The 14,812-nt window shown below is 41.3% G+C and overlaps 1 protein-coding gene across 1 annotated transcript in view; it reads left to right on the plus strand.

Moving 5' to 3' along the window:
• The first annotated feature begins 886 nt into the window (after positions 1-886).
• Positions 887-14,812, plus strand: part of UBE3C (ubiquitin protein ligase E3C) — a 69,801-nt gene continuing 55,875 nt past the window's right edge. Inside the window, exons 1-3 of the mRNA XM_038124946.1 lie at positions 887-1,242; positions 11,558-11,611; positions 14,317-14,391. Of these exons, the coding sequence (XP_037980874.1) occupies positions 1,177-1,242; positions 11,558-11,611; positions 14,317-14,391 (195 nt within the window). The 5' untranslated portion in view covers positions 887-1,176. The remainder of the gene's footprint in view (positions 1,243-11,557; positions 11,612-14,316; positions 14,392-14,812) is intronic.

A 14,812-nucleotide genomic window follows, 5' to 3' on the forward strand; every position in this document is an offset into this window, starting at 1 on the left:
GTGTAGTTTCACCATTTGGGTCTGCTGCTTTTACATTACAGCCCTTTTTATCTTTCCACTCCTCAGGTCCCATTCCTGAGCCCACCTCTATCATGGAACTTTCCCAAATGAGTTTTCATGGCCACACAGAAGCCTGTGTTGGTGTGTTTAGTCTTCACCCTGATCGCGAATTCTTTGCAATGGGACCAGGTCCATCACATGTCCATCTCTTCCTGGAGAAGAGGAGGCTCAGGAATCACCTTATCTCTCCCTGCAACTCCCTGAAAGGAAGGTGCAGCCAGCTTGGGGTCGGGCTCTTCTCCCAGCACAGGACGAGAGGAACTGGCCTCAACTTCCACCAGAGGATGCTCAGGTAGGACATAGGAGGAATCTTTTCACAGAAAAGGCTGGCTAAGCATCGGAATGGGCTGCCCGGGGAGGCGGAGTCACTGTCCCGGGAGTTGTTCAGGAGCTGGATGTAGCCCTTAGTTGATGGAGGTGTTCGGTCAAAAGTTCGACTCTATGATCTCAGAGATCTTTTTTAGCCTTATTTATTCGGTGACATGCTTAGGCTACTAAAAGTGCAAATTATATACATATATGTGTGCGTGTGTAACAATTGCGTTCCCGTAGCCAAACGACGCTGAGGGGGGCAGCCCTATGCCAAAGCCTGGCTGGACCCTCAGCGCGGCCCGTCTGGGCAGGACGCGGCTCCACAGCGCAGTGCAGCCCCAGCCGCCCCTACACAGCCGCAGCAGCTGCGGTGGAGGCCGGAGCAGAGGAATTTCCGCGGAGCAGGGAAGTTTCCCGTGGAACAGCCGCAGCCGGGAGAGCCGGGACAGGCGGGCCGGCCGGCGCGGGCCGGGGGCGGGGCGGCGGGCGCGGCCGTGTGTCGGGAGCGCGCCCGGCGGGCGGCGGGCGGCCGCCATCTTCTCTGCGCGGCCGGCGGGAGCGCTGCCTCTGCCCCCTCCTCCGCTCCCTCCTCCTCCGCCTCCCTCCTCCCACTACGCTCCGCCGTCGCCGCCGGTCGGGAACGGGGCGACCGGGATAGCGAAGGCCGCGGGGAAGGCGGGGGACGGGGGAGCAGCCCCGCGGGGGCGGGCGGGCCGCGGGGCGCCAGCCCGGGGGGTTCGTGCGGCCCCTCCGCTCGCCCTGCCGGCCGGCCGGGCCCCGCTCCCCATGGGATAAGCTGTAAACATGTTCAGCTTTGAAGGGGATTTCAAAACAAGGCCCAAGGTGTCCCTCGGAGGAGCGAGCAGGAAGGTAAGGAGCGGCGCCCGGCCGTGCCCGTGTCTGTGTCGGTTCCGTCGCCCCCCGCCCTGTTATCGGTGCTTTTACTGTCGGGCCTTCAGAAATGGGAGCAGCGATGACTAAGGTTTAATAGAGGGGACGAACCCTCCCCTCCTGATGATGTGTTTATCTCTGATCTCCCTGCCTCGCTGTTATTATTATTTTTTTGTATAATCAGGCCACACCATCCCAGGCTTGCAGTGTAGTAAGAATTGTGGGAAGCGAGGAAATGTCTCCTTGGCTCGTCCCCCCCGCAGGCGATCGATCGATCCCGGCTGTCGTGACCCGTGGCACCTCCCCAGCAGTCGCTCTCCAGGTCTTCCAGGGGGAAAGGACTCGGAGCCCTGCTGTCATTTCCCTCCGGAGGGGATGTCTGGCGTGGACCTGCCTCGCCGGGGGGATGTGGGACGCCACAGCCTCACGCAGCCCGAATTGCCGGGGGAGGCTCATCCACGTGAGCCGGGGCCGCCGCGCTGGGCTCTGTCAAGTTTAGGTTCAGTCAATTTGTCGTGCGCAGGGTTAGTAGCACTTAAATGTCAGCAGTACTACGCTATTTGATTTCCTCGTGTTTATTGATGGGAAAGAAGCAGGATGATTTATTCAGATCTTGCTCATTGGACAGGGTAAGCAAATGTTTAGTCGAGCACTGAAGGGCACAGGACTTCGGAAGAACGACAGAAAGGACAAAGTGTTTTTAGAGGTGGCCTGATCTGTAGGGGTCACTTTAATTCACTGTGAAAATACCGAGTCTCCCCGTTGTCATTGGAGATGACTGTGTAGGAAGCCAGTGAGCGTTTCCATTAGTATTTTTGAATTTTAATTGGGTAAAAAAAATAAGTTTTTATTACTGTGCACTAAAAGCAAGTTTGATTCTTGGAAACTTTTAAGGTTTGGCAGTTCAATGAGGAAATGAGAAAAAATACTGCAATGTGTGATATTAAAATCACAATGAAGTTTGCATTTTGGCATATTGACTTAATATGAAAAGATTGTATACAGAACTGTATTTATATTATGCAGCTTTTCCTCTGATTCATCTTCTGTTTATCTTAAGACATGTCTGTTCATTAGGTCACGTAAACTGGCATTGCATGAGTCAAAATGCCATAAATACTCCCCAGCTTAAGTAGGAGTTGGCAGAACATGCCCTGGTCCTCAGCTGTACACTTCAGGTACTTTGGAACTTTTGACCCTGATATGCTGATAGTGTTTCTTGCTGAAGGTGTGGCCTCCTACAGAAGTAAGCAACTGCCATAACATCATCTTTTACACTTAGTAATTCATGAAAATGTATCAGAATTATGTCTATTTTAATTATATGGGACAAATTTATTAATGTTATGCAGGTATAAATTTCCAAGGGCAAATACTAGCATGTGAAGGACTGGAAGCTGAAATTGATGCATAACCTTCACTGTGTGCAGTAGAAGTTGTGGTTCATGATGAGATTGATACTGACTGGTGCACAGATTTCATGATTCTACATGGGTTCACCAGAGTGCTTGTGCTGCATCAGTGCAAATCAGTTACATGCAGCTTTGGGCATCATGGTTACACAGACATCCTAGAGTGTCCTTGAAAGAGCTGCTGATTTTCAGAAGCTGTGTACAGTACTAAAGAAGGAATTTATTTGAATGAATAAAAATTTCTTCTAAATGCAGTTTAGCTGAACCTCTGTGAAAACGTACTGCAACAGAGATTGCTGTGGGAAGTGTTTGTGGGTTCCATGTGATGCCTTAAGATTTTAGCTCTTGTATTTTTCAAATCCTACACTGCATTAGTGCATCGCTGTAAACTCCATAAAAACTGTAGTTAACTGTCTTCACATTTTGGTTAGACAAAACAATCCCTCTGGGCCTGTTATCCAAAGACACCCTACAGCCTCAGGCCCCGAAAAGTATCAGCAGAAGTGATTTGGGAGGGTGCAAACTGGGGCAATAGGACTTCATTACCTGAAGCTGTGATTGGAGGATTAACCCCTGATATGTAAACAGACCAAACTTATATCTGTCTGAAAAACTCATGACCATTCCCATTTTGGGTGTAGCCCTTTGGGGAGGCTTCATCTGCTCTTAATGTACCTGAAGGCCCTTCATTAAATATATCTGCTTTTATCTTTTAGCTTTGGTCTCTGTTTCTAGGTAAGCCTGAATTAGGCATCATGTGAGATTCTCATTATTTCACATCACAGGCTCCTTGGGATCATGTGTCTCATACGTGTAAGCTTCATTTTTACAGAAAGCTGAATTGTAAATTATTTCCTTCCAGCTTTTGGTACACATACAAAAAACTCTCATTTTTTTGACAAATGCCCTTGCCCTCCCAAATGATGTATAACTTTAGAAGGATCAATGCTGTGCCTCTGCCATGCTTCTGGCAGATAGCTGCATACTTAGTGCTGCCTATTGTGATTCCTCTGGTGGAAGAAGGCACCATTCAGAAACACTGGGGCCATGCAGGCTGCTTAATGCTAAGAATAACTCTGTACCCAGTTTGGGGAAGTTTCCCAAACGTGGTTGCACCACTGCAGAGCAATGACAAAACCTCCCTGTATGGACATGGGGACACCTGTTTGAGGAGCTAGTCAGTGCTAAAGGTGCCAGTGGGGCCTGATGGGGATACAGCTACACCAAACTAGGGATCAGCAGCACTATTAGAAGTGTGGTTTTGCTGGTGGAACTGCAGCTGCAAACAGTGATTGTGTTGGTCACAGCTCACATGCTGACACCTGTCTGGCATTGCCATGTGTGTCTGTAGTGTTCCCTTAGGCCTCACAGGGCCAGACTTCAATAAGTTCTATCAGTAGGAGCACAGTGATAGAAGTAAAACTGGGGGTTTGCATAATTGTGGCAGTTAGGTGCTGAATCTAGTGTGCCTTCTCATCACTAGCTGTTTTGGAATTTCTGAATTACAAAAGCAGTGAGCTTTGGGTCTGTTTTTGAGCTGTTTGCATCTTATGTTCATGTGTGTTATGGTCTGAATTGTGTATGCTCTTGAGAGGCACTTCAGCCCACCCATATCAGGCATCACTTGTTTTTGTTCTAGTGACAGGCTGCAAATTAATGTTCTCAAAATTACTACCTCAGTGACTGATCCTTTCAGAATATTGTAGCATTACAATAATGCATTGTACAAAAGTGCAAAAATGTGGGTGGTATTGCTTGAACTTTTCCTTCTGTACCTACTTTGGAGAATCTGCTGATTCATCTAGACTGTTTGCCCTGTTATATGTGTTTGAGTGTGTAGATACAGGATTTTATTTACCACGTGATAATCTAATTTTAGAGGGTTTTATTTATTTGTTTTTATTTTGGGGTAATTTACCATCAGCTTTAAAACATGGTTCTTTGCTTTATGGGGCTCATCAAAAGAAATTTTCAAATTTAGTTCAGTTGTAACTGGCAAACCATATTTTTGTGCTTCTTAGGTAAAGTAGCCTCCAAAAATGAGTGTTGTTATTGGAGTTCAGTATGGGCACGTCTTGAATTGCTCATGGACATTTTGTGCAGGACAGTAACTGTTGCCTTGAAGTCTGTGGCTGCAGAGTCTGTGGTGTGTTAGGCAGGAAATGCAGAGCTGTGCATGGAGGGTTGGCTTGGGGTGCAGCTCGGGTTGGCCTCACCCAACCCAACTGTGAGGGGCCTGGAGCAGATGGTGCCTTCCCCTGGCTGCTTCCCAGCCCATCCCCTGTGTCCGTGCAGTGAACATATTTCTGCTAGGTGGAGTGTCACCGGGCCTTTTGGGGACAGCTGTCAGCTGTCACTGATTTTAGCATGAGGTTGAACACAGCACAGAACTGGTTTAACCACGTCTGCATGACTTGGGACAGTCAGGCCTAGTGTTATTTCATTAACTTCAGTAATATTAAGAACATCTGAGGCAGCAGTGCTTTAGTGCATCCATGCAGGCGATCCCCAGGCCAGTGCTGAGAAATACAGGGGGCTCTGTAGCTCCACATTGTTTGATTGAGTTGTGAAATGGATGAATGACACGTTGGAAATCTAACTGGAAAAATGGGTAAAAGAATATGAAGTCAAATATATAGTATCACTTGAGCTATGTAAACCATGCTTTTACAAATCCCAAGACTGTTTAAAATGGAGTATTTTCAAATTCTAATGCATTATTAGATGATTTAAAAAACTCCCTCCTTTTTTAGAATCTGTAATACAGATGAGTTACCATGGTCATGAAAGTGAAAGTGAAAACAACTTCATTGAGTTTGGGGTTCTTTTTGATCTTTGGGGTTTTTTTTGTGGAAGACATAGAAGCTTGCTAATGAGCAAATATTGATGACTGTCTGTATTTTAAAAAGTCTCAGTAATTTCTTCTAATATGGACATTTTTACTAATTGAGATCTTCAGTTGACAAAGTTTGTTTATATTTTAATTTAGTAGTTTCTGATTTGCTTGCTTAAATTAGTAGCATGGCATTAAACATTATTGTTTATATTCCCCCTGCTTTCAGCTGAAGTGCAGAGTTAGAATTCCAGAAGCACCTTTGCTCTGTGTTGTCTGTATTCTACACATGAAATAGCTTCTTGTGGAATTAAAATTTTAGAAACAGTAGGCTGTAAAATTGCCAGTGCATGGAGAGATCTGCCCATGTTGGGATTGGTTGTTGTGGTAGATGCCTGTAGGATATAAGCATTGATGGGACAGTTAAAAACCAGTTTTGTTTCTCTCTTACTGATGGATTGAATAAAATAGTTAATAATTTCAGGAAGGAATCATTTCTATTTTATTATAAATTATTTGACCCTACACCATGCCACAATGGAAGTGAAATGATGGTAAGGATTTATAATATGGGAATTCTAGATTAGAATTACAAATTGAATGTTTAGTTTTGAATGGTGGGAAAGAATTTCAGTGCTTTGCTCCCTAAGACCTTTGTCCTGTCAGGCACATGGTGCAGCTCTGTGTGCAGGAACACACCTCACTCTGAGTCAGCTGGAATCTTGCAGCGTCACAGGCCAAGTCTTGAAATACTCTTGGAATTTCAGATCTGTGGTGTGGAAGTATGAGGAGACTGTCATGTTGTAAAATAGTGACTGCCTGGCAGTAGGAAACTACACAGTTACTGCATCCTCAATTCTTAGGCGTTTTTTTTCCTCTGTAACATTTGAAATTCTCCTCATTTGAAAGCAAGCTACGAAAGATGGAGTTGTAGTTAGATGACAGCAGTGATTATGCTGTTATTTTCAGTTATGTGCTATTTTTTCAGATTCAAATCAAGAATTTCTGCTTTTATAAATACATTCCCTCCACTTGTTCCTGAGAAAATGATGAGTCACAGAATGGTTTGAGTTGGAAGGGACCTTGAAGATTACCCAGTTCCAACCCCCTTGCCTTGGGCAGGGATATGTCCCACTAGAAATGGTTCACCTACAGCTCTGTGTACAATATACATCTTTACAATCATAATAGGGACAAACTGAGCATAAGTGTAAAAGCAGCTTTCTTGCATTTCACTTGGCCTCTGGAGCCTCCAATCAAATCCTGGTTCTCCCTTGTGTGGTTTTGTGGGTACCATGATAGAAGAAGTTCCAGATCCTCCCTGCATCCCACAGTAAATTTCGGCTGAAATGCTGAGGTGTTTTCTGGCAAGCACTGTGGCAGTGACTTCAGTGAGGCTTTGCAGGGCCAAATGCCTCTCCTGGGCATTGTTCAAACTCCCTTCTTCTGCAAGGTTGTCTGCTCCACATATAAACTTATCTAATTATTTACATCATTATTAAGAAGAATCACAAACTGGTTAAAAGCAGAAGATTTCAGGCTGCTGGACATACTCAGACATGTTCAATGGAGTTTAAATTGTTGAGGTTCAGTTCAAGGCATTGTAAGCCTTTTAAAATGCAAATTTCTTTTTTGATTCAGATTAAAAAACCCACTTAGAGTTCATCTGGTCTAAAATAATGTCAGGAGATTGAAACATTGTTGAGAAGGTGGGGGATATTTCCCAGTGGTCACATTTATTTTGAAAAAATGTTAAAAAACTTTCCATTTATTGGCTGGAGTTACTGAATACTTGTGTTGAAAGGAATTTTATTCTATAAATTGCTTAGGTCACTTCATTTGTTTTGGGAGTTGTTACTGATTTTTATGTGGTTCAAGTTAAATTCAGCTGCAAAGTTGTGTTCTTCATTTTAAGGAAAGAAAAAAAGATTCATGTTCCTGGATTCTGTAGATGAAAACCACACAAGTTTTTATAATTGTCCACAAAAATTTAAAAAAGGTCAAGTTTTTGTTTGTTTTTAAAGAAATTTTCATAAAAAGTCATGCCTTGTACTTTGCATGGCCTCTTGTAATGTGAAATACAAAGCATTCTCAGCTACTAACCAAAGTAAACCCTCTTCATTTATAAAGAAGCATCAAATGTTTATCAATAATATGATTTTTTCTTCAATGTGTTATTATTAATTAAAAAAATAATCTGTGTTTAGCTAGTACTTGAAAATAATTATTCAGCTTCATCTTTGCATCTGGGCATATTTAGATTTTAAACTTATTTGCTGTAAGATAGCAAGTAAATAGCTGTCCAAGAGTGTTTAATTTCAGATCTTAGGAGTCAGCAAATATTAGATGTGTTGAAGAGGATTTAATTATGTGTACATTTTGTTTTTCTGAATCTGGATTTTGAGCCAAGAGGGCTGAAAGTTTATTTCTCTCAAGACAAAGTGTTCAAATGCAGAAGGAAAAGAGTAATAGTTTCTATATTTGTGTGCCTTATTCAGTCTTTGGCTAGGATATGTGAAAGCTAGGAGTTCTGCAAATGTATTTCTGCAACCAAAAAGTGTATTTCAGCAAAACAAGGATAAGAAAACTTGAATTCAACTTTCTTTTTTCATGAGGGATTGAACTGCTGGTTTTGAAGCACTGACATTGACGTTGCAGTGTGAGATGTGGCTGCTCCCAACTGCTGCCTTAGAGCAGTTCTGCCACCAGGAGCTTGGCTGTGATGAACAGTGCAGTACATGGAAGTATATGTTATCCCCGTGTACAAATAAGCACTTCAGATGGCACTCAGCATTTTTTGGTGGCAGTCACATGTTTTCTGTGTACTGTCCTCCATCTGCTTCTCTGTTTTCACCTCTTCCCTCCTTCTGTCTTTCCCTCGTAGTCATTTCTGTAATGTCGCTCTGTGTTTTGCCGTCACATACTTCTCTTCTTTCTTGTTTCTTTGTGCCGTGCTCCACAGTAAACTTCTCAAATGGGGTTTTTCATGGTGCTGCAGCTCGCATGCTAGAGCAGGAGGTTGATTGTCTTTTCTCTGTTGGAGAAAGCATCAGGCAGGAAAGGGACAGCCAGATGTGTCCTACATTGCGTGAAAACTCATGGATGGTGTATTCCCTGTTCTGCACTTGGGAGGCCAAGCTCTGAAGGAAGAAGACCACATCATAAAAAGTCAGGACTGTGATTCAGGGAATGGCTTTTCACCCCTTTTGAGTTAGGGGTGACAGAGTCAGGACAAGCTCATGCTTCATTCCCCCTACCTTGTCTGCCTGCCTGCCTTGAAAGAAAGACTCAACACCAGACGTGTGCCTGTCTGGCAGGAGAAGAAGGATGATGGCATGAGCAGCCCAGGATCAGGGCAAGGTGGGGAGCAGGAGTGAGCCAGGTGTGATCTTTGGGAGTTGTGTCGGGCCATCTCCTGCTGTGAGGAGCTCTGGCAGCCGGAGAGGTGCTGCGGCTGTCGCCGGGAGGCTCTGGGTGGGAGTTGTCAAACGGATGTCGCTTGAGTAACGCTGTTGTTCACAGCCAGCCACAGAACAGCTACTGAGTTTGGCTCCTTTTCACAGTGCTGGTTGTCAAGGGCCAATCCAGGGAGGGTTTCAGAGGTGTCTGCAGTTAAGTCTCTTTAAGAAATGATTTTACTAGAATGCCGTTTGTATTGGAAGAAGATTATTTCGCGTTTCTTTTCCTCTCTTTCCTACTGCAGGTTTGTTTTCTTTTGCACATGCTTGGTTACTTTTTAATTTCTGAAGAGGCAGTGTATTCCAGCTTGGTTTAATAACTCTTTAGGGGGATATAGTTTTCTTGAATTTAATTTAAATGTGTTCTTTAGCCATAGTTATGCTCTGTGTATATCTTGTGAACATGAGTAACAGTATTATTTTACCCATAGTAGTTTGTTAAAGGTGGGATGCACTTACACCTGAATATTTTATTATCTTAGGACAGTTCTTCTATTTTATTTAATTTAAACTGACATCTTAGCATCCAAGCATCTAACAAGTTGGCATTTTTCTTTAGGAGTACTCAAAGCAAGTATGTGAACTACTGACTAAAAACGTAACTTTAGTTTCAGAGTGGATTGGATTAAAGACTGATTGCTACAAAGAGACCCAGTTCTTCATCAGTGAAAAGCTGGTGATACACTAGGGATACACTGCCCTTTTACATCTCCCTCCCTCTTCAAATGATTTGAAATTGATTGTTTCTGATAAACCCTCTGACCACTTATTTTCTTTTATCTAGTAATAATTTGTATTGTCTGACTTTGTGTTTTTTCATACCATTCTCTTCTCTATTCACACATAGCAACTTGTTTTCCCTTTCCTGTGTTTTGTTCTGCTTTTTCTTTCTACTTTCTCTCTGAAGTGTAAGGACAAATTACAAAATGTTTTTTCTAAGCAGAAATGCACTTTACATTTCTGCAGCACAATAATTTCTAAGCTGGGACATTTCACCAACTTCTTTAATGCTTCAGGTATCAGCTGTTGAAAAAGTCCTGAAACTTTAAGCCATTTGTTGGTTATTAATTTAGTACCTTGTTTTGTCTTTGTGTGTGCCTTTCTGTACTGCTTGAGTGGAGATTCACCATCCTTATATATGGATTTCCTTAAGTTTGTTTGTCCTGTGTTTAACACATGGAGCAAACCCTGTCTTTAGAGGGCAATAGTTGTAGTTAGTGGTGTCTTTGACCATAAATACTGTCTTTAGAGGAAAGATGGTTAACCTTCTTGTGGGCTTTTTTTGTTTTTCACTCTCTTGGTGGTCAGTTAGGGGAGTATTTTCTATCCTAAACAAGAGAATCATGACTTTGCTTCATCTGTATCTTCAAAAAAGAGGTGCTGAAGAGTTTTGGTCTCATGTTTTGTATCTGCTGATGGACACTGAAGAAAGTATTCCAGCACAGTTTTTTCAGCTGTACTTAAATATTTTATAAACATTTGTTTGCCAACTTCAAATAGATTTTTCTACATTGAGCTACAGTACATTTTCAGCTTGAGTGTTTTTAAATTTCTTAACTTTTCTAGGCTAATATGGGCATACAGAGCAAAACGAAGTTGTCATTTGTGTCGTAGTGTCAAAAAATGAAAATAGTTTTCTTAAATCTGCCATATGTTTTAGACTGGATTTGGGAAGGTGCTAGGGTGCTTCCATCTCCTGTTGTCTGCAGTGGAAACTGAATACTGTGCATCAAAATTGAGTTATTTTGTATATTTCCTTGGAAATTACCCAGAACCATCCAATAAGAGACTCTTGCAAGTAAAGCTTTATTTATTTGTTGTAATCTGTGAGTACTTGTATAAGACTGTGGTTTAAAAGCAAATGCATGGTTTTTCTGTTGTAATAATATTGGGTTTTGAGGCCTCATGAATACTTAAGTATTCTTGTCTTTTTCTCTGTTGGTGAGAGCATTGTACTGAGAGTTTCGATGCGTAGCCCTAATTTGGGTGAAGACTTCAAAATTTTAAAAGAAAAAATTCCTGCCATTTATGCTGTGTCTCTCTTGACATCTTTTCTGGACAAGCTTTGAGAAAAAGGATAAGTAAATACAAGAGCTTCATGCTTTTTTGTAAGTAACACAAAAGCAAGGGGCTTTGGAACAGGATGTGATTGCTCTGAACGTGCCACAGCTTGCTGTGTGCACCTGGGCCAGGGATTTATGTACCCTGCAGGCAAGGAAAACACTCAGACTTCTGGTGTGATCTGGTGGGACTGGGACCTTATTGTGCTCCAGCTCTGCCGTTTGTAAATGGCTGATGTTTGCCAGGGTAATTGGGGTGCTGAGAGCACAAACACGGACAGGGATCAGTACAGTTTGCTGCTCTTTGCTGGTGCTTTTTCATAGGGACATAACTTCCCCTCCATCACTGTTCTTCTGAGAGGGCTGCCTGCCATGTATTTGTGAGTTCAGAAAATGATTAACACCTGCTTTTATCTATGTTTTATGTGCTATGCGTTTTGAGCAATCCCTGGAGTCTGCATTAAATATCCCGAACACAGCTGAAGTGTGTTTGAATGAAAATGCAGTAATATCTTTCTTTGTGTCTTATAGGAAGAAAAGGCTTCTCTCCTTCATCGAACTCAGGAAGAAAGGAGAAAACGAGAGGTAAAGTAGCCTGTAAGCGTTTGCCCGCCTGCTGGATTTTCCTTTGCTGTTACATTTACAGTGCAAAGTACTTCTGCTGCTGTCATATTTAGTTCAGCAATGTTTTCTTTGAGTTTGCAAGTTCTGTATAGTCTTAGAATTGGCAAAAGAATTTGAGTGCTTAAAGCTGTTCCTTAGAAGTCTTTTCATTTCAAAAGAAGATAAGCATGCAAAGGGAAATTTCCCTTTTATTTTGGTGTTTATTTGATCTAGTTTTTTTTTGAGAAAATATAAGGATTTGGCTAGTAAATTGCAAATTTTTCCTTATTCATAATCTGTTACTATGGGTTAGTCTCAGCAAACTTGCTTCTGTTCCTGGTTCTGTTATGGTTTCTTGGCTGACCTTTAGTAGTTCACTTCCCCAGTGTGTACCTCAGTTCTGTGAAGTTAAAATCAGAACAGTGATTCTTGAATTCTTTAAAAAGAATTCAAGAAACCTCGAGTGCTTTGAAATCACCTGATAATGAAGGACCAGTGAGAAGCTGATGTGTGAGGCTTTAAGCAGCCTTAATACTGGTTTACGATGGGAACTTACTGCTCTGGAGAGTTCAGGCTGGAATAATGCAAAGGAGGAATAGGCACTGAAATGCAGAACCCAAAATTTAGTAGTATGGAATTTGAATCAATATGTTAATTTTGTCATTTTCCCCCCACCCCTCCTATGTAAGTTGAAAAAAAATTGGTGTTAAATACTGATTAAAAAATGCAACTATACAGGTTTCATGCTCATGAAGAAAACAGCATTTTGGCCCTTAAAGGTGTGTTTGACCCATGCTAGATTAAGCTCAAGTTCTGCAGTGGCTCCTCAGTTTCTGTGGACAGTTAGTGCTTTGTTTTTCTCTCCAGCATGGATCTGTAGTTACGGACTAAGTTCAGGTATGAAAGTACTGGGATTTCACCCGTTAGTTCAGAATTCCATGTTATGAATCAGCTTTATGATCAGTGAGTTCTTAGCAACATATATAAAAATTGTCCTTTGCGCTCCATAAGGCCTTGCAGTTTCTTGGCTCTGTCCTGTGCAAAGCTGATGCAGAGTCACACGCTCCTCCAGTGCAGGTACACATGTGCACACAGTGATTTGCTGTGGCATGGGGCACATTTTCACTAAATGAATGACTCCTCTGAGAATAAAATCAGCTGTGGCTTTTAAAAACTGCCTGTAGCAGAATCTTAGCAGTGACCTCAGACTTAAAACCTTTGCAGTTAGGAGTCTGTAATTGACAGTTATGTGTTCTGAGATAAAACCAGTACCTAGAAAGGAGGATAAGTTATCTGTGTTTTGGTTGAGCCTTACATTATGGTTATGAAGAGACACTGCTTTTCTGAAACTCTCTCCTGATTGCACTTTCACTGTCAATGTTTTGGAGAGAGAAATACCCTTTGGCTTATCAAAATTTTGATTTTGGTCCACGATTTAGAGACCATTAGTCTTCAAGAATCTGCTTATTCTGATAAGTTGCATTAAGAATCAGGGTTTTCCAAGAAAAATAAAATAGGCCTTGAATAGCAATTTTGTCTGGTGTTCTCTCTGGTCAGTCCAGGTCGTGCTTTTAACTTGGATGTGTCTTTATAGAACAATAAATAGGAAATCAAGATTTTGGGACTTGAAAGTTTATGTGAACTTTCCAGAAGTACTTAAATACAATTTATGAAAACATTTTGGTGTTCTGTTTTGCTGATGACTCTCAGAATTATTGGTTCAATATAGTTTAAGGATTGATTAGGTTAAAATTCCTCTTTTTAAAGCAGGCTTCTTGATCCTTGTACTTTTCCTTCAACCACTGCTTTGTAGCTCTAGGTTCATGAACAACTCTTTACTTCCCCTCTTTTATTCCCTAAGGAACCATATGGACATTGTTAGAAATAGAATTACAGTAGCCACTTCCTATAGATATTTATTGTAATGGGATATGCCCAGGATGTTCTCAGGGAACCCTCCAAGAGCTCTTTCCATAGCATCTCAAGCAAGCTGGCTTTCAGTTCCTCAGGGCCATTGTAAAGGGGTGATTTTTGCTACTCTTTCCACTTTCTGAGGAAGATGTCATGAAAGGATTCACTAGATATGTCTGGTTTGGAAAAGAGACTAAGAATTTTTAATAATTTATGTATACTGCATCTGGGCCACAGTGAGCTTTAAGCCTCATTTTCCTTTTGACAGTGGTACTGTCTCCAAATAACTGATGTTTTTCATTGTTTTCCCCACATCTAAACCATGCCAGCATCAGAATGCTTTTATATTATTTGAGTGAAAACAAATAACTGGGTTGTCAGTGTTTGCTGCTCTATGCAGAAAGAGGAATGATGTAATTGAATTTGATGAATCCTTCAACATTTTTCAACATAGTATTAAGACTTTGTCTAATAAAATGCATTAACAATAAAGTGATGCAAAGTAATAAAATATTTATGTTGATTTTTGTAATATTACATGCTGAGTATTAAAGATTCTTTTGCAATACTTAATGGTAAATTTGCATTTAAAAACAAAAAGCATTCTCACTGATGTATGTGTATTAGGTACAAACATTAAAATAAATTATTTGACTAATGATTAGTGCTTAATTTTCATGAAAAGGCCATATTGAATACAAATTTATTTGATAAAATGGTAGAAATTAAAGTCAGTCCTGTGATGTTGACTTCAGTTTTCTTGCTTTGTTTTACAGGAAGAAAGGCGGAGGCTGAAAAATGCAATAATAATCCAGTCATTTGTAAGAGGGTACAGAGACAGAAAACATCAAGTCAGTACCTGATTATTTAATTAGAAAGATGCTAAATAGTTTTGCTGAAAATGAGACTTTCTTGTAATAAATAATTTCATTGAAAAGTCGTTTTGAGTATTTGAGCAAGGGGAAGTTCTTTTTTCCCTCTTGGCATTTTCATTTCAAATTGAATATTTTAATCAACAAATGTGTATTCTGCAAAGCATCATCAATGTGACTGGACCTGAGTGGGATCCTGCAATGTTTTTTTAGCTGATAAATTGGATAAAAAGCACTAGGTATTAAGAACTTTCACACACTGGTGGGGCTTTTAATTTTTTTTACAGTATGGTTAAGGTGGTAGTTTGAGTCAAAAAGTTGTTTTAAGTTGCTGTTGGATAGATTCTCCTAAGAAAGAGCTTTTGTTGAATTCGTTAATTTGAATAAACTGGACTAGAAT

Source organism: Motacilla alba, chromosome 2 (assembly GCF_015832195.1).
Source record: "Motacilla alba alba isolate MOTALB_02 chromosome 2, Motacilla_alba_V1.0_pri, whole genome shotgun sequence".
NCBI lineage: Eukaryota > Metazoa > Chordata > Aves > Passeriformes > Motacillidae > Motacilla > Motacilla alba.